The 23,758-nt window shown below is 48.4% G+C and overlaps 1 protein-coding gene across 2 annotated transcripts in view; it reads left to right on the plus strand.

The window, feature by feature from the left end:
• The window catches only part of LOC102176524 (plasma membrane calcium-transporting ATPase 4), a 49,430-nt gene continuing 26,984 nt past the window's right edge, over window positions 1,313-23,758 (plus strand). For both annotated transcript variants that reach the window (XM_018060141.1, XM_018060142.1), the window contains exons 1-7: window positions 1,313-1,708; window positions 13,999-14,196; window positions 16,278-16,535; window positions 17,015-17,140; window positions 17,594-17,716; window positions 20,692-20,727; window positions 22,462-22,653. In XM_018060141.1, coding sequence (XP_017915630.1) covers window positions 1,516-1,708; window positions 13,999-14,196; window positions 16,278-16,535; window positions 17,015-17,140; window positions 17,594-17,716; window positions 20,692-20,727; window positions 22,462-22,653 — 1,126 coding nt within the window. In that variant the 5' untranslated portion in view covers window positions 1,313-1,515. The remainder of the gene's footprint in view (window positions 1,709-13,998; window positions 14,197-16,277; window positions 16,536-17,014; window positions 17,141-17,593; window positions 17,717-20,691; window positions 20,728-22,461; window positions 22,654-23,758) is intronic.

Genomic DNA, 23,758 nt, shown 5'->3' on the forward strand with positions numbered 1-23,758 from the left:
AACATTGCTAAACCTCAGAACTAAGTTATGCTTGTCATGGACATCATATTCAGGAGTTTATTTTCTACTATTTGTATATTTACCACATATATAGTTTTGCTATAAATATATACATATATCATAAATGGCTTAACTTTTTCATAGAATTTGTCCTGTGAATTATCAGCCTTATCTTGGCACTGAGTAATGCTTTGTGTCTTCAATAATGTTACTTTTGGTTGTGGAATGTGGGGCATAATTTTTCTCCCACATTCAAGAGATAATACCTTATAAAGTCTCCATTCCTAAAAAGTTTTAATGAACAGAGGATATTTTTTAATCCCTATGCAATTCGATTTTATAGAATAATTATTATATTTTTCATATTAATATTTTATAAATCTGTGGACTTTCCTACTATGCTGAGGAATACCACTGGAAAAACAAAAGAAAAAAAAAATCAAATAATAATTCCCTGTACTGCTCTGGGCTCTTATATTGGCAGTGAGAAGCACATTTCTAAGAAAAGTTAATTTCAACAACAATAATATCTTTTAAGGAAAATATTTCCCTTAAACTTGCCTATGATATGACCAGACAAAAAGTAGAGATTTAAAAAAAAGATATTTTATCTGATTGGTCAGAGCCAAAGGGCCAGTGATTCTTTTTTTAATATTAAACTAATATATAAAATAGGGTGAAATATACTTTTGTGGTAAGTCAAAGCCATCTCTAAAAGATTATATTTATCTATTAAATTTTATTTTTATGATATATTTTCGAAGTTTCTCAAGCTGTAGGGTTTGTGTTGCTTGGTTTAGCAGAGGTGAGCTGTGAAGGCTGGGGTGTAGCTGAAGTTACTTCTCTACACTGGAGTTTACAGGCTGCTGGGGGGCCCCCAGGGAAGAAGGGGCCTCTCCCAAGTCAGTGCACTCAGCTTAGGCCTGAGCTATCAGTTCAGCTCAGATACCAACTGTCACCTAAACCCTTGTGCTGGGATGAGTACCTCTTGTCCTTGCAGTTGCTGGACCCCATGCGCTTCTAATTGTTTCTTCATATCTGCCTTTGAATCTTTATTCCAGAGACCGAGTTGTCACCGGTTTCCAAGGAGCCCTGCTTGTTCTCCTCTCCTGCCACCTCTCTGCCACTGCAGTTGCTGGTTGTTGCTAAGGTTGCCTCCGTGGTAACATGCACATCCTGTTTATACCACCATCTGGGAAAGGTCTAAACTAGGAACCTACCTACCCTGGTCCATCACCACCTGGGGACACCAGTCATCGTAACACGTGGTCCGGCTCACACTCAGTTTCCCCCTCCTCTTCCTCCTCAGGCTTACAAGCTTCATACACAGGAAAGGACCTGGACCACAGGCTGCTGCTCTGAAGCTTCCTGCACAAGATATAGTCGGTCTTACTCGCATCTGGACTCTGAGAGAAGAAAGAAGTAAGAAGTGAGGAAGAGAAACGAGAGACTCTGAATCAGTGGAAGGGAGAGTTCACATTTTCTCTGTTGAGGAGCTTGGTAACAGCAGGCAAAATGACGAACCCAACAGAACACACCTTGCCGGCCAACTCGACAGTTGAGAGCCGTGACGGGGAGTTTGGCTGCACAGTGATGGACCTGAGGAAGCTGATGGAGCTGCGTTCAAGTGACGCAGTAGACCAGATCAACATCCACTACGGAGGAGTGACGAGTCTCTGCAGTAGGCTGAAAACCAACCCTGTGGAAGGTAAAGGCCACGCCAGGGGTGGGGGATTGGAGGAAGGCGGCCCGTGTTAAGATATATTGTTCTAGAGAAGGAATGTTTCTGGAGACCTTGCTGCTATATCTGTGCCTGGTGGGCAAAGTACAGTCTCCAAAGCATGGAAAAGATGTCAGGCTGTGGAGAGAAACATTCTTTCTTTCCAATGAGGTTTAGTGACTGCGAAATTCTCTGAAGATCGTTCTTTCCTTCTCTTTCTATATCACTGTACAGAAGGGGGAATGTCTCTTATAAATGTTTATGTTAGAGGTGTGTTTATCAGTAAATAATCAAGTCCCTAACTCAGTATCAGTCTTTGATTGCAAAAGGTTGAAGATATGATTCTTCCCTACCCTGATCTTACGGTATAATAGGAAGAAGCGCGGATGAGTCTGTCTACCTAATGCAGTACTTCTCTATGGTACACTGTTAGAAACGGGATGGTGAATCAAAATGGAGAGAGTTTAGCCACCATATCTTTGGGTTACTCAGTTTTCTTTCAGGAAATTATTGATGATTTTTTCAACCCTGTCTGATGCACTTTTAGTATAGTTCTTCCTAATCTATTCTCTAAAGAAAATGAAAAATCCAGCTTCATGCTCACCTGGCTCAGCCCAGTTGCCCAGTGAGCCATGGTAATTTTATTTCGTTGAAATGGAGATAGTACTAGAGAAATCTTATTTGCTCCTTTTTGCCTAGTTTCAGCATCTCTGTTACGGGTCCTTGCTTGGCCCTATCAGTCAGGCAGGCCTTGACTGAGTAGCTTGAGATAGAGGAAAGATCTTGTCCTTTAGATGCCATCAGCCTCTTGAGGTGTACCATTTCTGACCCTTTCTTGGAAGCCGCATCATATTTTTGCCAGTTCTAAGAAGTTTTGATCCCTAGCCAGTGTTATAAATTAGTGACTTGAGTCCAGACTCTATGCTTAAAAGAAAAAAGGAAGAAATTTTTATCTAGATAAATCTGTACATTGCCCGTGTTTTCTTTGCTTTACCAGCAGGCAGAGGTGTCTTACATGTTCTCTGTGCTTCTAGAGTTCACTTTCTTGTCTCATAGGCTTTGAGTTCAGTACTACCATCTACTAGCTGAATAACATTGAGCAGTTCACTCATTCTCCGTAAGTAAAAATCATTTTCTTTTTTGAAAATGATATTAATACTTAGTCTATACAGTTATCAGGATTAAATAATATGTGTACAATGCTTGTTCTCATAATGGGTATTCAATAAATTAGTTGTCTCACATTAAAACAGAGCCCACATTTGCCAGAATATGAGAGCCATGGAGTGCAGCGTGTTATTCTGTCTGTCAGGCTGCTGCAGGCTACCTGCTGCTGCTGTCCATTCTCCACCTTCGCCACTGATGTCAGAGGCGGCTGCTTAGGGCGGCGGTGCTGAGCTGCTTCCATGCGGCTCAGCCGTTGCCCTCTGGTCAGTCTCTAAAGACTGCGCTCTGGATAATGCCTGCTTCTTGTCAGCTAGATCCCTTTATCTCGCCACTTCCACAGTGGCTGCTCCTATGTTCCCACTGAGATGATGCAGCACTTCAGCAACACTCGTCAGAGTTTGAGCAGGATCTTCCTTTCTCTCTTCCTGTACCGTTCTTTCCCTTGGCTCAGTTGCTTGTCTGACACAGTGAAACTCCAAGTAAACTGGAACCTGAGAAACTTCCAAGAGCAGAGTCCAGACTTCCCTCCCAATTTTCCAAACCCTTTCTCATAGCTGCTGCTGTTTGCTTCTCGTTCCCAGAGAGCTCCCATTCCCAGAGGCCAACGTACATATTCTTTCATGTCAGAATCAGATGTCAAATGCTTAGATTCTTTCCCAGTCCCAGATTTAGACCTGTGGTTGGAAGTCGCCTTCTGATGTCAGGTGCTTCTGCTGCTGCAGACCCTGGCCACGCCAGGACCCCTGCTGCCGGCGCAGCTGTCCACTGCCACCCTCTGCTTTCTTGGATCACAAACATGTATCCTGATGTGTTTCAGTATTACAGCTTTCTGTTGGGCTGTCCTGGAGCTGGGAAGCAGGCTGTCAGGAACAACTTTTCCATGAGTGGTTTTTAGCCCTCAGTGCCTCACGTGTGAGAAGAGTAAAGGGGTAGGAAAAGAAGCCGCAGAAGAGCTATGACGTGGGACTCTCCCCAGACAGAGGTGATGCTGCGGGGTTTGTTTGGAAAAAGAGCGTCAGTATCCAGGTGCCAGAAAAAGCCAGCCAGTGCACAGCAGACCACGCTAGCGTGCCTGACAGCCTAGCATAGCTTTCTCACCTGTGGTAGGCCCCTGCAGGCTAACAATAAGAACGTAAAGAGATTTTCCCCAGCGCTTGAATTCCACTCATTGAATTCCACTGATTGGAAAGTCAAGTGATGTAAGATTGAGAAGATCGTTTCCTAGAATATGACCCTTCCCCTTTATTTTCTGTTGGATTGATAGTATCTTTAGGATAGATTGTTTTAAACTATAGCTACTAAGGAACCTTATGAAACTTGCAGTTTATAACTTTTCTGACACTAACATAGTTTAATTTCTCTCTCTCTGTCCCTCTCGTTGAGTGATCTCAACAGACCAAAACAATTAAATGACTTGCCTAAAGTCTTACCACAGGGTAGAACTTGATGGAATAATTCGTGTTTTCTGACTCACAGACCATTGATGCTCTGCTGCCTCAGCTAGAGCAGCAACACAGAGAATCTCAGAAGCACAGAGAGTTTTGCAGTTTGTTTTATATTCTGGTGCCTGATAAAATGCCTAACTGTGACCCGATACTAATATGCATTTAATATTGGCTTGTGTTCCTTGAGTCCAATGACTAGTTGGAACTAGAGATGATGCCCCAGTGGCTAAGAGCTGGTTACATTTGAGATGACATGGAGGTGCTCAGCCCTCACAGCACTCATCAGTGAGCAGACAAGGCTCAGCAGAGAGGCAGAGGTGATTGTGTTGGTTGGGTAAGTGGTTGCATTGTGTGTGTGTGTGTGTTCAGTCGTGTCTGACTCCCATGAACTGTAGCGCACCAGGCTCCTCTGTCTGTGGAATTTTTCAGGCAAGAATACTGGAGTGAGTTGCCATTTCCTCCTCCAGATAATCTTCCCGACTCAGGGATCAAACACACACCTGCTGCACTGCAGGCAGATTCTTCACTGCCAAGCCGTCGGGGAAGCCCTAAGAGGTTGTGTTGCCTGAGGTTTATCAGTAACAAAAACCTGAGCGTTTTGCACTGATGGGATCTTTTCAGTTTGCTCCTTTCTTCATTCCAGTTTCTCTCTCTCTTTTCACTGCTGCTTGCTTCCCGATTCCATCTGCACCCCCAGATTTTTCCAGTCCTCAAAGAACCAGATGATACCCACTGGAAGGTAGCCTTTTATCTTCTGATTAATTTTCCATGCTACCTCCTGGCTTCCAAGAGCAAGAAAAACTTGTGTGAATCTGAACTGAGAAAGCTGAGAGCTGAAGAATTGAATGCTTTTGAACTGTGGAGTTGGAGAAGACTTTTGAGAGTCCCTTGGACTGCAAGGAGATCCAGCCAGTCCATTCTAAAGGAGATCGGTCCTGGGTATCTTTGGAAGGAATGCTGCTAAAGCTGAAACTCCAGTACTTTGGCCACCTCATGCCAAGAGTTGACTCATTGGAAAAGATCTCTAATTGCTGGGAGGGATTGGGGGCAGGAGGAGAAGGGGATGACAGAGGATGAGATGGCTGGATGGCATCACTGATTCAATGGACATGAGTCTGAGTGAACTCGGGGAGTTGGTGATGGACAGGGAGGCCTGGCGTGCTGCGATTCATGGGGTCACACAGAGTGGGACATGACTGAGCGACTGAACTGAACTGAGGGAGAGAAAGAAGTCTTTTCCGTAGTCTGCCTTGGTGTGCAGGAAGAAGAGAAGGTCTGGATGAGAGATTCTTTGGTGCAGATAGAAAGTTGTATGAATTCTCCTTCCCCACAGAACCTTTCCACGTGGGTCCTCAGCTGCGTTACCCTTCTTCAGAGAAAGCATGCTGTTTTCTGAGGAGGCGCTATGCCAACAGTTAGGGGGGTTGGGGGACCTGGGCCCAGACCAGAAAGGGCAGAGAAGGGGAGCCTTGACTAAACATTGAATAATTGCCTTCCTTCAGAAAGTTAAAGGCTATTTATATTGAATTTGGATCAAGAAGAACGTTGGTGGGAATTTCTATTTCATCTTTCCTCTACATCCTGCTGTTTCTTTTCTCCTCTGCAGAGCTGAGGTCTGGCCGTAGGACACAAGGATTCTAATTTCTTTTCAATGACAGTGAACAAATAGTGTCCAGCAGGTAGTGGGGACACAGTGGTGAACACAACAGGGACAGATCTTCCTTCCATAGGGCTTGACAGGCACTAAGAGAATACACAAAGATTAAGATCGATTTCAGCAATAGTGTCATCGTGCTATGATGGTGTTATGGGGACCTGGAGGGGAGGACAGGTGGGCTTAGGAGTTGGAGATAGGACTCCTCAGTCATGTGACTGTCTAGGGAAGCTCTGGCCTGGCTGCTGCTCTAGAGGTAATTGCTACCACTTACTAAACGTTCCTGGCATACTGAGGCAAGCATCTCTGCCTTGCGTAATTGTTGAGCAGCTACTAGGTTTTGGGGAGCTGGGGTTCTTTGGGGAGTAAATGGCAGGAAGGGGAAAGAAACTGCTTTGAGACAGCCCAGATTTTGACTTTGGGTTCATTACCTGTAGGGTTTGGGTTACTATCTCCTGCCTCCCTATGGCTTCCGGGGCTCAGCGGCGTCTCCGCTGTGCTTCTGTTGCCGTGCCTTTTGAGGCCAGCGGTATGTCCCACCACGAACTGTTTCTCCAAAAGCTGGGACGTGCTGGGGTTGGGCTCTTCCTCAGTGCGGCAGATTGAAATTTCTAGTAGCATTGTCAGTCTGGGAGAAAATTGCACACGTAGCCCCAGTAAATGTTCCAACTACATGTTACTGTGTTACTGTTAGTACTTCTAACACTAATATCATTTACATAGTAGACTCTGCAAGAAATAGCAATGGATGAAGTAATCCAAAAAGTTCTAGTACCTTTCCCACGCTGCAACAGATGAACGCATGCCTCCTGTTTAGAGACCACTGCCTCGGAGAATGTTAATGTTGCCAGGGGGTGTATAAAGAAATTGGCAAGTGGAGATGGGATAGAATGGATGTGAGAGGAAGATGGGTAACTGGCTTCTCTGAGATTTTCCTCCCTATCACTAGTCTGTTTATTAGTCTGTTATAGAAAATTAGTCCTCGCTTTTCAGTAGAGAAATTAGTCTGCTCAGAAAATCCGCTTTTCAGTTAGTTCAGTTCAGTTGCTCAGTCGTGTCTGACTCTTTGCAACCCCATGGATTGCAGCCCACCAGGCCTCCCTGTCCATCACCAGCTCCCAGAGCTTGCTCAGACTCATGAGCAGTCCGCTTTTAGGAGTCCATCCAGCTCAGCTTAGAAGCACGGCTAAGCTGCCTCTCTCCTTATGCCCTCTGCCCCGTAGCCATCACCTTGAAGATGTCAAGTAAATTACCCTGAAAAACCAGTCACATGGGCATGCCTGCCAAGATGAACAGTCTGTGGTCCTCTCTGCCCATCACACTTTGGGTGGATATATTAAGTTTAAGGTATGAGAGAGACTCATAGCAGAAGACTCACTTTTTTTTCTTTTTTTTTCCTTTATTTTGAATTGGAGGTTAATTACTTTATAATATTGTATTGGTTTTGCCATACATCAACATGAATCCACCACAGGTGTACACGTGTTGCCCCATCCTGAACGCCCCCTCCCTACCTTCCCTCCCCGTACCATCCCTGTGGGTCATCCCAGTGCACCAGCCCCAAGCATCCAGTATCATGCATCAAACCTGGACTGGTGATTCGTTTCATATGTGATGTTATACATGTTTCAATGCCGTTCTCCCAAATCATCCCATCCTCTCCCTCTCCACAGAGTCCAAAAGACTGTTCTATACATCTGTGTCTCTTTTGCTTGTCTCACATTACAGGGTTATCGTTACCATCTTTCTAAATTCCATATATATGTCGTTAGTATACTGTACTGGTGTTTTTCTTTCTGGCTTACTTCACTCTGTATAATAGGCTCCAGTTTCCTCCACCTCATTATCTTTGAGGGAGGAGAAGGGAGCAAACCAGCTCAAACAGCCCGAGAGCAGCTACACTGCTATGAGGATAGCCGAGGCAAGTCCAGGAGCTTCAAGAAAGAAATACTTAGTACGTGGTAGAGGGGTGGGGGTTTTCACAAAACCTGTAGGAAGCAGCACCAACAGCGGGATGGTAGGTGGTTGAGAAAGACAGGAGAGAAAGAGCGCCCTTGCTGAGCCCCGCCCACCCTGCAGGGGATTCCATGTTGCTCCTGGGAGTTCCTTGTCCGCTTTGAGTTATGCGCCTAGGGCCGAATTAGGCCAAGGGTGCATGGCAGCTGCAGGCCTGCGCTTTCCCAGGCCAACTCCAGGCTCTCCGAATTCTTTCCTAGCCAGCTCCTCCTTGCCTGAGGCGGGGATTCTGGCTTAGCTGGCATAATGCTGCCAAGCAGGGGATAGGGAATCCTGGAGGCAGGGAGAGTCGCTGCGTCTTCTGAACCCGAGACCCCTCCCTGCTTCTCCCCTTCCACCAGGCCTAGGACCTTTGGTGCTCCATTCGTTTGGCAGCTCAGCAGAGTCTCTTGCAAGTTTTGTTTTGCTTTCAATCTTGCGGTTGCCTTGCTCTGAATGTCAGCTGGGGGTGGGAAAAAAGATGGCATTCCTTCTTCAGCCAAGGCAGATGCTGCGTCTGCCCTTGGAAGTGGGGCTTTCACTCTTTTTATTTAGCTCCAAGGTGTGAGCACTGGGGGTGTGATACCAGAGGGGTGGATGAACACACAGCCCAGGAGAGCGCAACCGAGCAGAGGGTAAGGAGAGCACTCTGGGCAGCTCTCTTCTCTGTACCAGAGTCAGAGAGTTCACAAAAGGTGCACAGCGGAGGACCAGACAGAAAGACACACCCCCGGACAAAGCTGTCCACCAAGGGCAGGCTTTGGGATCGAGAGTGAGGAAAGGGCCATCCTCTTCTCAATCCGTCACCTCTTGCTGTGACTTTAGGGGAGCTGCCTTCCCTCTAGGGGCAGGAAGGCCACAGGCACAGAGCGGGTCTCCAAGCTGCAGGTGTGAGAGTGGGAGATGCAGAAGCAGGAAGTGCTCTGACCCCTGAGAGCAGTGGCAGCGGCTTAGCACAGGAGCTGGCTGAAGCCTTTCAGTCCTCGTGTTGACTTTCAGCTGCTCTTCCCTCTTGGTTTCCCTTGGGGCTCAGACAGTAAAGCATCTGCCTGCCATGGAGGAGACCCGGGTTCAGTCCCTGGGTCGGGAAGATCCCCTGGAGGAGGGCATGGCGACCCACGCCAGTGTTCTTGCCTGGAGAATCCCATGGACAGAGGAGCCTGATGGGCTACAGTCCATGGGGTCACAAAGAGTCAAACACGACTGGGTGACCAACACTTTCACTTCTCTTTTACCCCCTAATCCAGGGTTTTAAGGTAGGACTTGAAAGATATTCTGATGTCTGTTCTCATGAACCAAATAGGATTGGCTTCTAAGCAACCCAGAGAAACCTCTCCCTGGTACTGTCTGTGCAGCAGAAGATTCTGCTCTCCCCTGGGCAAGGTGTCATCGCCCACACAGCTGGGAAGTCCCTCCTGATGTGGGACCTGGCCGCACCCTCTCTGCGCCGGCTCTGATAAGAGGTGCCTCTGCCGACAGTCCTCGGCCTCCGTGGGGAAGCCAGGCCCGGCCCTTCCCTCCTTCCCGCTGGAGCCAGGCCACGAGAGGCTGGGCTGCCGCTCCTCCTCCCAAGCCGCGGCCCGCACGGCTCAGAGCAGACACAGATTTTCCACCGCTGCCCATTCTGTCTCCTCCAGCCAGGCAGGGGCCGTGTGAGTCCCCAGCCTGGGGTGCGGGCAGTGACTTCCCAGGCCGACATTCTTGTCCCCTTTCCCAGCTCATGTGCTAAATCTGGCTGAGGACCAGAGGTACTCCTGGTTTGGGTGAGACTTTTTGTCAGACACAGTTTCTGCTCATTTTCTTGATGTATTTCTAGGGGAAACCCCTTTCCAGTTTCCCGCATTCTCTTGCTGCCAAATCCTCCTTCCCCACTTTGGGAAGCAGTGTACTTGAGAAGCAGCTGTGAAGATGAGGGAGTAAAACCCCCTTCTGGCCTGGGCAAGAATTTATGTGAAATCACAGCTGCTGAGATCAAGGCCTGAGAGCCTCTCTGGGGCTGGAATAATTGGAATGGAAAGGCCCACCTTGGGGTTTGGCGGAGCTCCCAGTCCCACCTGGCTCTCCTGTGTGATGCTGCCTCTCAGAGAGGATTCCCAAGGCCACCCCCTAGCAGCCCCACACTGCCCGTCCCTGCCAGAGGATCCTGGGGCCATTTGATTTCTTAGGGGGACTTTTAAGAGCTGAGGGTGACTTAAGGTGGAGCAGAGAGGTGAGAGAAAATGGAAAGAGGGAGTAAATGTGTGACTTCGAGAGCATCTAGGTAAGAGCAAGGCCTGACCTCTTTTGTTTTCCATAATGTGTCTTGTTTTGTTTGCTTGGGTCCAAAATAAGGCCAATAATGAAACTTTTATTGAATATAAAATTCATAGGTTGGACTCTGACAGACCTGGTGTCACCATCCCTGAGGACAGGAAACAGACAGGACTAATTGACGTCAATTGTAAATAAAGAGTAGGAACGAGGCTGATTTGTCTAGAGGTGCAGAGAAAAGCGGCGAGAGGGCCCGCCCTGAGGTAACTGAAGAAGGCTGACCCACCATTCCTGTTTGCCTGGAGCTGAGGGCTTGTCCCAGGAGACGGGCGCTTCAGTGATGAAATCTGGAAAGTCCTAGGCCGAGTAGGAAAGGTTAGTCACAGCAAAATGAGCCTCAGCTGAGCACAGCTGCCTCCATGCCCCAGCCCCTCTGTGTGTGAGCTGGAATCCAGCTGCTGCTTGTGGAGCAGCTACAGACTGCCACATACTTACTTGAGTAGGTACCAAACCTGTCTAGGCCTCAGTTTGCTCGTATGTGACACGGGGTTAATAGCCGCTGCCGCACAGGGCCTTGCGGCTTCGGTGAGAAGACACACATGTGCCTGGCACAACTGCCATCACTTAAATGTTCACAGTAATACCTATTACTCATGCAGTTCATTCAACGAATTTGTGTACACGTCAGGCACGGCTTTAGACCTAAGGAACAAAGACAGAAACCCTGGCCTTGTAGAGGGAGATAAACAAATGTGGAACAAATGTATCAAATAACCTGTTCCAGGAGAAGACCTGAGGAGGGAAACAGCTGAGCAGGCCAAGGGGATCCCATGTGCTGGGACAGAGACTCCACGTGAAATACGTTGGTCAGGGTTAGGGCCTTTGTCCAAAGACCTGAAGGAAGTGAAAGGACAAGCCCTAACTAGGGAAGGGAAATCTGAGAAAGAAAACAGCACGTGTAGGGACCCTGCAATGGAAACGTGTCTGGTGCACACAGAGAATCGCAGGAAGGCTAGCTTGGCGGGATCTCGGTGAACAAGGCGGAAATGGTAGCACTCCACAGGTGGGGAACTGGGTGCTCACGAAGGGGGCCTACGTAAAAGGGCAGATGAGTGCCATGGGGGGTTGGAAGAGACACTCTGGACCAAGAAGAGACCGAGGGCAGAAAGCTAAGGCTGGAAGCAGCAGGCCTGTGGGACGGTCGCCATGTCCAGCTGAGAGACGGCCAGGGCTTAAAGCAGCACGCGAGCAGTGGGAGATGAGAAGTGAGGGCGACCTGGATATATTTTGAAGGTAGAGATGATGAATTTTCTGACTAAATGGGTATTGTAGATAAGAGAGAGAGGAGTCAAGGATGATTGCGAGGCATTAATATGAGAACAGAGTCGGACAGGGTTACCTTGGTGGAAGTGAAAGTGTTAGTCCCTCAGTCGTGTCCAGCTCTTTGCGACCCCATGGACTGTAGCCCACAAGGCTCCGCTGTCCATGGGATTCTCCAGCCAAGAATACTGGAGTGGGTTGCCATTCTCTTCTCCAGGGGATCTTCCCAACCCAGGGATCGAACCCAGGTCTCCTGCATTGCGGACAGATTCTTTAGCATCTGAGCCACCAGGGAAGCCCTTCTAGCTAGACTGGTGTTGAGTCTTTTAGCCTTTTGGCCTCCGTTGAACTGTTGGCATGTGATAACCTTCTATATCTGATGTGTTGATTTGCCCTCATAGTCGCCTGCTCACCCTTCTTATGGAGGGAATAGCATCTCCTCCCTTTACGTCATAAATCCTGTTTTCTTAAGAAACATCGCAGCTAGATTAACAAGCTATCAGAACTCCTGTTTCTCAAGGGCAGGCCTAGCCGTCCAGCAGTTCCAAGTTGGCACACGTGTGTTATCTCAGGTCCCTGGGAGAAACACCCCGCACAGCCCTGTTCCCTAGCAACTCTGCCTCTGCCCGCCTGGGGATCAAGATGCCCTGCCCAGGGACACTCCTTTCCCAGGCTCTGGCGTTTCTTGCCTGCTGAGAACCAACCACTCAGAGTGGTGGGGGCAGGGAGCCTCTGGCAAGCAGCCCGTGTTGCTTCTAGTGCTTCGGCCAACCCCGCCGCCCACCCGTTCCCCTGCAGAGCTCTGCTGTGCCTCTCAGCTCTCGCTCTTGGCCCCAAGGAGGCAGGAGGCCCTGGATAAGAGCATCAGGAGCCACTTCCTGAACCAGCTTCCTGCTTCTCTCTGCTGAGCGCTAGCAGGTGGGAGGAAGCGGTCTCCAGTCCCCACTCCGCGATCGTGTTCACACCCCTGCTTTACCTCCAGGCAGGGTGCCCAGGTAGATCTCGATACCTCTCCTGATGGTTTTTGTCTCTAGGGTGGAGGAATGGACCCTGCAAACAGTACTCCCTTGGGTACAGATTTTCCCATTTTCAAAATCCCTGTCCGAATGTCTTCCTTTGTTCTAACCCACCTCTCTTTCTTTGCCGTTTAAAGTCAGGCCCTTGGGTCGTATTCAGTGGAGATAGAAGTCTGCCGGCCGCTGTGTCCCCCTCCCCTCCAGCGGACCAGCCCTTCAGTGTGAAGAGGTGTGAGGTCCTCGGCATCAGTAGCCCGTCCTTGCCTTGCAGCTTCTAGGCATCTCCTCGTCCTGTGCCTCTGGGTAAAGCTGTGTTAAGTGTTTCCATCCTCTGATTCTAACCCTCCTCACTGCTGATCTTTTTTCAAAACAAAGGTTGCCTCACCCTGCCTGTGGGGAACCCATCAAGCAGTTCAGCCAACGAACCAGTGCCAAACCGAGGCTATTCGCTAATCAAGTTGCATAAGCAACTTGATAAATGCCCCCTGGCGTTAATTTAAATTGTATGCGTTCTCCTCTTTCCTTAAAGTGTGACCCCTCTTGGGCCCCTGAGAAGAGCCTAGGACTCTGGGAATGATTCTGCCTCTTATTCCCTCTGGGGACGTGGCTGGACTCTGTGTGCACACTCACACAGGTGTGTAAGCACACGTGTTCGTGGAGGGCGCGCCGATGCCCACGGTCTGACTCCACCGCTCTCTCTGTCCACTCCGAACGACAGTGCTTCTGCTAGCGCTTCGTCTAAGCAGTACTCGTAGCACTTAGAACATCTCCAAGTGCGTAGGTCCCGGCAGAACAGTAGTAGCTCCTAAAGATGGGGGTGTGTGTGTGCACCTCTGTGTATGGCGGAATGGGATGGCTCTGTGTGCCTACAGGGGATGCCCGAAGCTGGAGTCTCATGAAGCCTGTATCCTGTTGATGTCCTGAAACCTCTGGAACTTGGAATCAGGGCAATTGGTTGGGCTCTGTCTCCTAGCCTCCTAGCATGACCTTGAGCAAATAGCTTATTCTTTATGGCTTTTTTGTGTGAGCCAGTAGGTAGAAGCACCTCTGCTTTTAAATCATGGACAGCATTTACATGTTAATATAAGAGGAAAATTCTGTGTCTCAGGAAACATTTTAAGGTACTCTTAGAGGTGAAGCCTGGTGCAAACTCAGTGAGGAAGAGATGAAGTTGTAGGTCTGGGTTAGCTTACCCTGGAGACCAAGAGGAGTGAATGGCCCCTGTGACCAGCTTGTCTTGGTTTGCCCCCATTTCACACCTGCTGAGTCTGGGGAAAATGAGGCTGGTTGGTCACCCTAATTGGATCTCATATTTGGGCAGATTGGGAAGCAAGGGATCCTCTTTAAAGGGCTCTTTTAACTGCCCTCCTCTGTCATTCAGCTCTTCCACTTTTTTCTTGCTCACTCACTCCACTCCTGTCTGTTTTTCAGGCCTATCTGGGAACCCTGCAGATCTGGAGAAACGTAAACAAGTGTTTGGACAGAACTTGATTCCCCCCAAAAAGCCCAAGACCTTCTTGGAGTTAGTGTGGGAAGCCCTTCAGGACGTCACGCTCATCATCCTGGAGATCGCAGCCATCATCTCCCTGGTCCTGTCCTTTTACCGCCCCCCGGGGGGAGAAAATGAACGTGAGTACCTTGAACAGACAAGCGTGACTCTCTTCTGGGTTCTTTCCACTGTCACTGAAAAGCACGTAGTATTTGTTGACACATTTTATTAGGTTGGTGCAAATATAATTGCAGTTTCAGACCATGAATTTTAAAACATAACTAGTTTTAATAGGAACCATTACAATGAACACATTTTTGCCAATGAGAAACGTTTATTCCTGTAGTGTAAAAATCCGTGTTTCAGGATCCGACAAACTCTTGGAAAGCATTTTTCTGCATCCTTAAGGTTGTGGAAGCATTTTCCCTGCAAAATGTTGTCGAGATGCTTGAAAAAGTCAGTTGATGAGAGGTCAGGTGAATATGGCCTTCCCTAATGGCTCAGATGGTTAAGAGTCTTCCTGCAATGCAGGAGACTGGGGTTCAATCCCTGGGTCAGGAAGATGCCCTGGAGAAGGAAATGGCAACCCGCTCCAGTATTCTTACCTGGAGAATCCATGGACAGAAGAGCCTGGCAGGCTACAGTCCTTGGGGTCACTAAGAGTCAGACGCGACTGAGCTTTGAACAGGTGAATATGGTGGATGAGGCAAAACTCTGTGGCCCAATTCGTTCAGCTTTTGAAGTGTTGATTGTGTGGCCTGCCGTCGGGTATTGCTATGGAGAAGAATTGGGCCCTTTCTGTTGACCAGCTGCAGGCGTAGGAGTTCTGGTGCATCGCGTTGATTTGCTGAGCATACTTCTCAGATGTAATGGTTTCTCTGGGATTCAGAAAAGTTCAGTGGATCAGGCCGGCAGCAGACCACCAGACAGTGACCAGGACCTTTTTTTGGATGCAAGTTTGACTTTGGAAAGTGCTTTGGAACTTCTTCTCAGTCCATTAACTGAGCTGGTCATTGCCAGTTGTCGTGTAAAATCTGCTTTTTGCCGCACATCGCAATCCAATCGAGAAATGGTTCATTGCTGCTTTGTAGAATGAGAGAAGATGACACTTCAGAATGACGATTTTTTTGACTTTCAGTCAGCTCACGAGGCTCCAACTTACCGAGCTTTTTCACCTTTCCAATTTGCTTCACGTGCCAAACGACCATAGAATGGTCAACGGAAGTTCTTCAGCAACTTCTTGTTTAGGTGTAAGAGGATCGGCTTCAGTAATGGCTCTCAGTTGGTCGTTGTCAGCTTCCGGTGGCCGGCCGCTACACTTATTCCTCGTCCTCAAGGCTCTCATTTCCCTGTTGAACCACCACTGCCCTGCACGGTCATTAGCAGTTCCTGTACCAGATATTACTGATGCTGCAAGTCATCTCCACTGCTTCACGACCCATTTTGAACTCAAATAAAATCACTCGCATTTCCTTCTTGTCTAACATCATTCCCAGAGTCTTAGTATAAAAATAAACAGCAAGAAAGGTCTTTAGCAAAAAAAACCAAAAAACATAAAGCAAGAAATGCACGTTAAAATGATGTATAATTTTATAACCACGTTTATTAAGGACGTATTCCAGTAGCAAATGGCAAATTTCAACAATGCAAAAGCTGCAATTGCTTTTGCACCAACCCAATAGCTTAAGTGTTGTGTGTGTGCCCGACCCCCACCCCGTTATCTGAGTGGGTTCTCCAAAGGAAACTGAAAAATAACTAGTAAACTATTCTTCCAACGCACCCTAATTCCAGGGTCTTCCCCGCCTTTTCCAGTAAATCCTTATTCAGAATGTTATGAATCCTCTGCCCTCACTAAACCAACAAGGCCATGCACCCCAAAATTCCCCCATCCCCCACGCTGGGCGTCACGGGAAATAGCAGTGGGAGCTGCCGTGCTGGGGGTCGTAAGGCCTCTATATGTGTCTTGCCTGTAGTTTTCATTGACATGTTCCATGCTGTTTAGTCATATGCCTTTTTTGGGTAAACGTAAGTAGTTATATTGGTGACGAGATGATGCCCAATCCTGCCGTCCTCCGCTGTCCTCAGGATAGCTGTTTTACCCGAGCTTTCTGTTCTTCTCTTCCCCTGGCTTTCTTTTCTGGGGAGTTACGGGAGCACAACCCCCATTTTTAAAGTCAGCAAAGGCCCCTCGGTGACCCTTTCTCTCCTTTCCCTGGGCTAGAGTGTGGTCTAGCCGTCAGTAGCCCAGACGACGAAGGGGAGGAGGAAGCTGGCTGGATTGAGGGCGCAGCCATCTTATTCTCGGTGATCATCGTCGTGCTCGTGACTGCCTTCAATGACTGGAGCAAGGAGAAGCAATTCCGGGGGCTGCAGAACCGCATCGAGAAGGAGCAGAAGTTCTCCGTTATCCGGAATGGGCACATCATTCAGCTCCCTGTGGCTGAGATTGTGGTGGGTGACATTGCCCAAATCAAATACGGTGAGAGCTCTGTGGTTCTTTTCTCTTTTAGCTCTGTTTCTTACACCTGTGCCACCCTCCCTATCAGAGGGCTAGGTCCTTTGGCATAAGGGGGCTGGGGATTGCTGAGGACCCAAAAAGGTAAGACCCCAAATTGTGTTAGCTTCTAGGTTAGAGTTTAAGGAGGTTATGGAAAAAAAATTCAAAGCAAGCAGTAATTGACACTGCCAAAGATGTCAGACTGTACCCTGTGTGTCTTAGACTACAAGCAGGTAATATTCAGGCCATGGGAAGGTGTTTGGGGATCAGTAACCATTTGAATTTATAATACCCAGAGCAGAATTTTATCACAGGTTGTCAGATCTGAAGCTGTCTTTCAGAGGTTCTCCAGGCTCTCCTGGGCTGTTGCCTACAGATGGAGGCCCGGGAGCAGCCCTGAGATGAGGCCAGACGGTCCTCACCTGCCCTCTCCCTGTGGCCCCTTCACTGCCGTGTGCTAGGTGACCTGCTGCCTGCAGACGGGATCCTGATCCAGGGCAATGACCTCAAGATTGACGAGAGCTCTCTGACGGGGGAATCGGACCATGTCAAGAAGTCCTTGGAGAGGGACCCCGTGCTGCTCTCCGGTGAGGCCCTGACGACACCAGCCCCCAGCCCCCTCCCCACAGACAGAGCCACAGAGACCGGTCCAGACCTTGCCGTCTTCCGATCGTGCCCTGACTCCTGCCCCAAGGCTCAGCGGGGGCTGTAGCGTGTCAGTGGGTTGAATACAAGGATATTGAGCAAGCTAACAGAGGTTGTTCATAGAGCAGATGCTACAGGAGCCTTTGAAGGGCTCTGCTGGCTGGAGTGGGTGGTGGGAAAGGAGCCTTACCCCAAAGCCGTTACACACATTGTTCTCCTTCCCCCCAGGTTGCTTGCTCTTGATCTTTGCCTACTATCTGCCACGTATAACGCCATGCATAGGAGGGAAAGGTAGAGGGATTGCTCTCTTCCAAGTTTGTGTTCACACCAAAGGATGGCCAGGTATTTAAATAAAAAAAAGGAAACACTCTTCTCCCATCTTCTTTCTCATATAGGGACCCATGTAATGGAAGGTTCTGGACGAATGGTAGTGACTGCTGTGGGTATCAACTCTCAGACTGGAATAATTTTTACCCTCTTGGGAGCCAGTGAGGGGGAAGAGGAAGAGAAGAAGAAAGGTAAGGGGCTTTCAGAAGAGCCTCACCCCTCCCATCCCCATGGACAGACTAGGAGAGGGAGCGGGTCTGCAGTGGAACACCTGGTTGGCAGACTCTGCAGGATGACGAGGACAGATCTCCAAACCCCTTCTTCAGCTGACGGTTTCATCCCTGACTGCCCACGGTGCCCTAATGAAAACCAGATCCGGCTCTGCTCTGCGGTCAGGTTGCACTGGTTCCTGCGTTTACTGGTGGACTGTAAGAGAATGAGGTGGAAGGCCTGTGCAAACGGGCTGGCGGTGTGCTCTGGCTCCAACCCTCGCCACTTTCATCCTCAGACACGGGGGGTTATACGAACCATCAAGGCTAAGGGAAAACTATCCAGGAGAAGAAACTGGTTTCCTGCTAAAACTGTAAGCATGAAGAGAGATACAGCCAGAAGGGTGGGAACAGAGAGGGAATGTCTGCCTCAAAGTTAGCCCTGTCTTTGCCATTCATTTGTTCCTGAAAGCGAGAACAAAAGAGAAGTGGAAAGCAAAGGAGAAAAGGAAAGATAAAAGCATCTGAATGCAGAGTTCCAAAGAATAGCAAGGAGAGATAAGAAAGCCTTCTTCAGCAATCAATGCAAAGAAATAGAGGAAAACAATAGAATGGGAAAGACTAGAGATCTCTTCAAGAAAATCAGAGATACCAAGGGAACATTTCATGCAAAGATGGGCTCAATAAAGGACAGAAATGGTATGGACCTAACAGAAGCAGAAGATATTAAGAAGAGGTGGCAAGAATACACAGAAGTATACAAACAAGATCTTCGCGACCCAGATAATCATGATGGTGTAATCACTCACCTAGAGCCAGACATCCTGGGATGCGAAGTGGGCCTTAGGAAGCATCACTACGAACAAAGCTAGTGGAGGTGATAGAATTCCAGTTGAGCTCTTTCAGATCCTAAAAGATGATGCTGTGAAAGTGCTGCACTCAATATGCCAGCAAATTTGGAAAACTCAGCAGTGGTCAAAGGACTGGAAAAGGTCAGTTTTCATTCCAGTCCCAAAGAAAGGCAATGCCAAAGAATGCTCAAACTATTGCACAATTGCACTCATCTCACATGCTAGTAAAGTAATGCTCAAAATTCCCCAAGCCAGGCTTCAGCAATAAGTGAACCGTGAACTTCCAGATGTTCAAGCTGGTTTTAGAAAAGGTAGAGGAACCAGAAATCAAATTGCCAGCATCTGCTGGATCATCACAAAAGTAAGAGAATTCCAGAAAAACATCTATTTCTGCTTTATTGATTATGCCAAAGTCTTTGATTGTGTGGATCACAATAAACTGTGGAAAATTCTGAAAGAGATGGGAATACTAGACCACATGACCTGCCTCTTGAGAAACCTATATGCAGGTCAGGAAGCAACAGTTAGAACTGGACATGGAACAACAGACTGGTTCCAAATAGGAAAAGGAGTACGTCAAGGCTGTGTATTGTCACCCTTCTTATTTAACTTATATGCAGAGTACATCATGTGAAACGCTGGGCTGGAAGAAGCACAAGCTGGAATCAAGATTGCCAGGAGAAATATTAGTAACCTCAGATATGCAGATGACATCACCCTTATGGCAGAAAGTGAAGAAGAACTAAAGGGCCTCTTGATGAAAGTGAAAGAAAGAGGAGAGTTAAAAGTTGGCTTAAAGCTCAACACTCAGAAAACGAAGATCATGGCATCTGGTCCCAGCACTTCATGGCAAATAGATGGGGAAACAGTGGAAATAATGGCTGACTTTAGTTTTCTGGGCTCCAAAATCACTGCAGATGGTGATTGCAGCCATGAAATTAAAAGATGCTTACTCCTTGGAAGGAAAGCTATGACCAACCTAGACCACATATTCAAAAGCAGAGACATCACTTTGCCAACAAAGGTCCGTCTAGTCAAGGCTATATTTTTTCCACTGGTCGTGTATGGATGTGAGAGTTGGACTATAAAGAAAGCTGAGCGCCGAAGAATTGATGCTTTTGAACTGTGGTGTTGGAGAAGACTCTTGAGAGTCCATTGGAGATCCAACCAGTCCATCCTAAAAGAGATCAGTCCTGGGTGTTCATTGGAAGGACTGATGTTGAAGCTGAAACTCCAATACTTTGGCCACCTCATGCGAAGAGCTGACTCATTGGAAAGGACCCTGATGCTGGGAAAGATTGAGGGTGGGAGGAGAAGGGGATGACAGAGGATGAGATGGTTGGGTGGCATCACCGACTCAATGGACATGGGTTAAGCTGGACTCCAGGAGTTGGTGATGGACGGGAAGGTCTGGTGTGCTGCGGTTCATGGGGTTGCAAAGAGTTGGATATGACTGAGCGACTGAACTGAACTGAACTGTTCCTGAAAGAAGGAAAAACAGAAGGCAGAAAGATAACAAACCAAATGTGCACCTTTCCCTAAGCATTCCTTCTCTTGGAGGAGAGGATTTGTACCATTGGGCTGGAGGTGCATCTTGGGCTGTTAGGGAAGGACAGTTAATGAAAAGGCAACAAAGCTCATTCAGTTAGGAACCAGCCTGTTTCTGCAGCTGCCTTCAGAGTGAGTAAGGAGGAGGCTTGCCTGGTGCTGGTGAGTGAACACGGAGGCACCTTGTGTGGCCTTTGCCACCAGGCAGAAACAGTTCAGACCTCTCACTCCCTAAGCCCCACCCCATTTCTCCAAGTGGTTTGACTCAAGCCAGAAGCACCTCCCAACAGCAACTGTGCTCCAGGAGAAAGCAGCTCAGGAGGGAGTGTGCACTCCCCTCCATGAGTGGCCTGGTCCATACCCCAGGGATTTGTGAGAGCCTCTAATAAAAATGGGGATAAACAGAGGTGTGAGCTTCCTTTACATCCCCTTCGCTGCAACTCAGATCCTTTGCTGTCACCCTTTTAGGCTCTGAACAGGACCGGCAAATTGGATATCTGATCTCTGAATGGTCATTTTGGGTCCCCACCCCATTTTTTTTCTTTCTTGTTCAAACAGGTAAAAAACAAGGAGTCCCTGAAAATCACAACAAAGGTAACCTTGCCACTCACTCATTTACCATCTCTACCTGCCCATACTCAAACCAGACCTTTCCAGGCCATCTGCCTTCCCTCTGTTCCTCTCCATAAATCTGTTATCTGCTCCTGTGGCCTACATGCCTCATCCTGAGGACGGTGCAGAGATCTGGGGGTGGTCCCAAGCTGCCAAACCCAAACTAAGGTGGGACACAGCACCCTCTGCTGTTAGCTCAAGGGGCCTCCTGTCAAGATTTCTCTCGGGAAGCCTGTGCGGTGATCTGCTCTTCTCGGGGTGCTGACCTTACTTCATTGCCCTTGGCCAGAGTTAAAGAGCAAGGACCCTTAGTCTCTGGATTGGAAGTCTGCAGGGTCCTTATGGGGGAAGGGATTGGGATGGGCAGCCCCTGCACCCTCTTCTTCCTCTTTTGGTGCCGTCTTCCCATCTAGATGCCTTCTCAGCTAGTCTTCTCTGGGGTGCAGAGAGCCCTTTCTCTGTAACCTCTGTCCCGACTTCTTTGTTCTCTCCACAGTCTGTTTTCTTCTTCCTAATCTGATGTGTGTTTCTTTTTTGGTGGCTGTGTTTACATCCTGTCTCTGTCTTATTTGTGAGTCTGACAGCAGAGACAGTCTCTCAGGAAGGGCACCTAAGCAAAGGAGCAGAGCTCTGCAGAGTGAAGCTGGAGGGGTACTGGGGGCCAGTAGGAACTGCTCTCTTGAGACAGCTCCTGGAGCCTTTTTTCTTTTCATAACCCACATCATAGTGGATTTTAGAAATAAAGACATAACGTTGGAAAACCAGGACTCAACAAAAGTAATTCTTCAATTTCAGATCTCTTTAACTCTTCTTTTTAAAGCAAAATGGATTTCTATGTCTGTCTTTATCCCATGCCTTCTCTTGTTCCAGAGAGTCCCTGCATACCAACTTCTTCCTTTAGGGAAAGGTACTCTGTACCTCCCTACCTTCATCAGACAGGGGAGAAAGGAGATTTCCTTCCCCTATTGCTCAACTAATATAAGAGGGAACTGGAAAATACCCTGTGTCTGGGGTCTGGGTTTCTTCCATGAAAATCTGTATCTATGCAGAGAGAGAGGGGAACCTTTTAAAGAGCCAGCTAAGACCCTAATGTGTTTCCCATGTGGCTCAGTGGTAAAGAAACTGCCTGCCAATGCGGGAGATGCGGGTTTGATCCCTGGGTCGGGAAGATCTCCTGGAAAGGGAAATGGCAACCCACTCCAGAATTCTTGCCTGGGAAATCCCATGGACAGAGGATCCTGGTGGGCTACAGTCCATGGGGTCACAAAAGAGTTGGACATGACTTAGCAGCTAAACAACAAGACCCTTATGCTCTAGGAACATTTACCAACCTTCCCCTTCAGCCTCTTTCTGCAGTAAAGACTCACTGTTTTAAGCACTGAATTCCAGGAAGGATGGCTGTTGGTAATAGCACCGAGTGGCAGGACAAATCCTCTTGCAGGAATAAACCTGGCTCAGGGCTCTGAGACAGTGCCAGGAAGCTGCCACTGAAGAGGAGAGCCATCCATTTCACCTCCAGTTGTTAAGATACCATTCCCAAGGCCCTAAGAGAAGGTCAAGCTCCCTGTCTGGCATGGGGTGAGGGAGGTCAGATGTGATGCCAGAGGTCCAAGGTGTGTTCCAGAAAGAGACAAAGGGGCGTGTTAGTTTCCCCTTGCTGCTACTCAGGGCTGCTGCCTTGCCTGCTGATCTGTCCTCTTTGTGTGTGCACCCTAGCAAAGACCCAAGATGGAGTGTCCTTGGAAATCCAGCCACTCAACAGTCAGGAGGGGATCGAAATCCAGCCACTCGACAGCCAGGAGGGGATCGACAGTGAGGAAAAGGAGAAGGCCGCCAAGCTGCCCAAAAAGGAGAAGTCCGTGCTGCAGGGCAAGCTGACCCGCCTGACCGTCCACATTGGGAAAGCTGGTGAGTAGGTGCGGCCTTCTCAGTGTGTCCGTCAGTCTTCCTCTGGGTCCTCGCCACTTTGATTACCTCCTGTCTGTACCAACCAGGTCTGGCAGGAAGGAGCCGAAAATTCCAAGTGGCTGGTGCAGTTCAAGAATCTGTGTCCTTCCCTGTGACTGTTGGACCCTTGGCTTTAGCAGAGAGACATGTCTTTCTATTTAGCAGTTAAAGGCCCCAAAACAAATGGGAGATTAACATTAGCAAGAAGGAAGACTTTAATAACTACTCATCTGCTCAAGTATTGGCTTGAAAATTCCTGAAGGGTAGAGAAGGCTGCTGTTGGCTGGGAGCAATTCTCTAGCATAGAAATGGCCAGGCACAGAGCAATGAGTTCAAAATGAGGACTGGAAGGCAAAGAAGACAATGATTAAAGAGGGGCTTTGCAGAGCAGAGGTCACTAAAGGTACTCCTGTGCATCATGAGAGGAAACAGCTTCTCCATGCCTGACTCTGGAGAGGGTGATGGTGAGGGTGCGGGGAGGGACGGAGCTGGAAGAGGCAGTGAAAGGAAGATTGCTCCTTCAGCGGGTATCCCTCCAAGCAGTCTGCTCCCGCTGTTTACTTTCTGACCCCACCTCCGTGTTCACTACAGAGTCTAGCCCAATGCATCTCTCCATGTGCTGTTCACCTGGGACCTTGTTATGGTGCAGATTCTGACTCAAGCAGTCTGGGTGGGACCTGTGTTCCTAACAAGCCCCTGGGTGGGGCCCGCGCTGCTGCTCTGCTGAGCACATAGTGAGAAGCAGGAACCTGCAGCGATCCACTTAAGCATTCGGCTCCTCGGTCACATCAGCCTGTTTCAAGTGGTTGGTCACCGCATGTGGCCAGTGGCTCCCTATTGGACAGTGCAAACAAACAGAGAACATTGTGAGCATCACAGAGTTGACAGAGCGTCAGCCTGGCCTGGTCATTCAGCTCCAGTACCCAGCTAATTTTGACACCATGACACCCCTTGCAAAGAGACAATAGATGAACAAGAAAAACTGAAGTATGAAATCAAATCATTGAGCCTGGCACACAGGTTTGAAGCATTAAACACTTCCTGCCTCAGGCCTCCTGCTGTGCTC

Source organism: Capra hircus, chromosome 16 (assembly GCF_001704415.2).
Source record: "Capra hircus breed San Clemente chromosome 16, ASM170441v1, whole genome shotgun sequence".
NCBI classification, from domain to species: Eukaryota; Metazoa; Chordata; class Mammalia; order Artiodactyla; family Bovidae; genus Capra; species Capra hircus.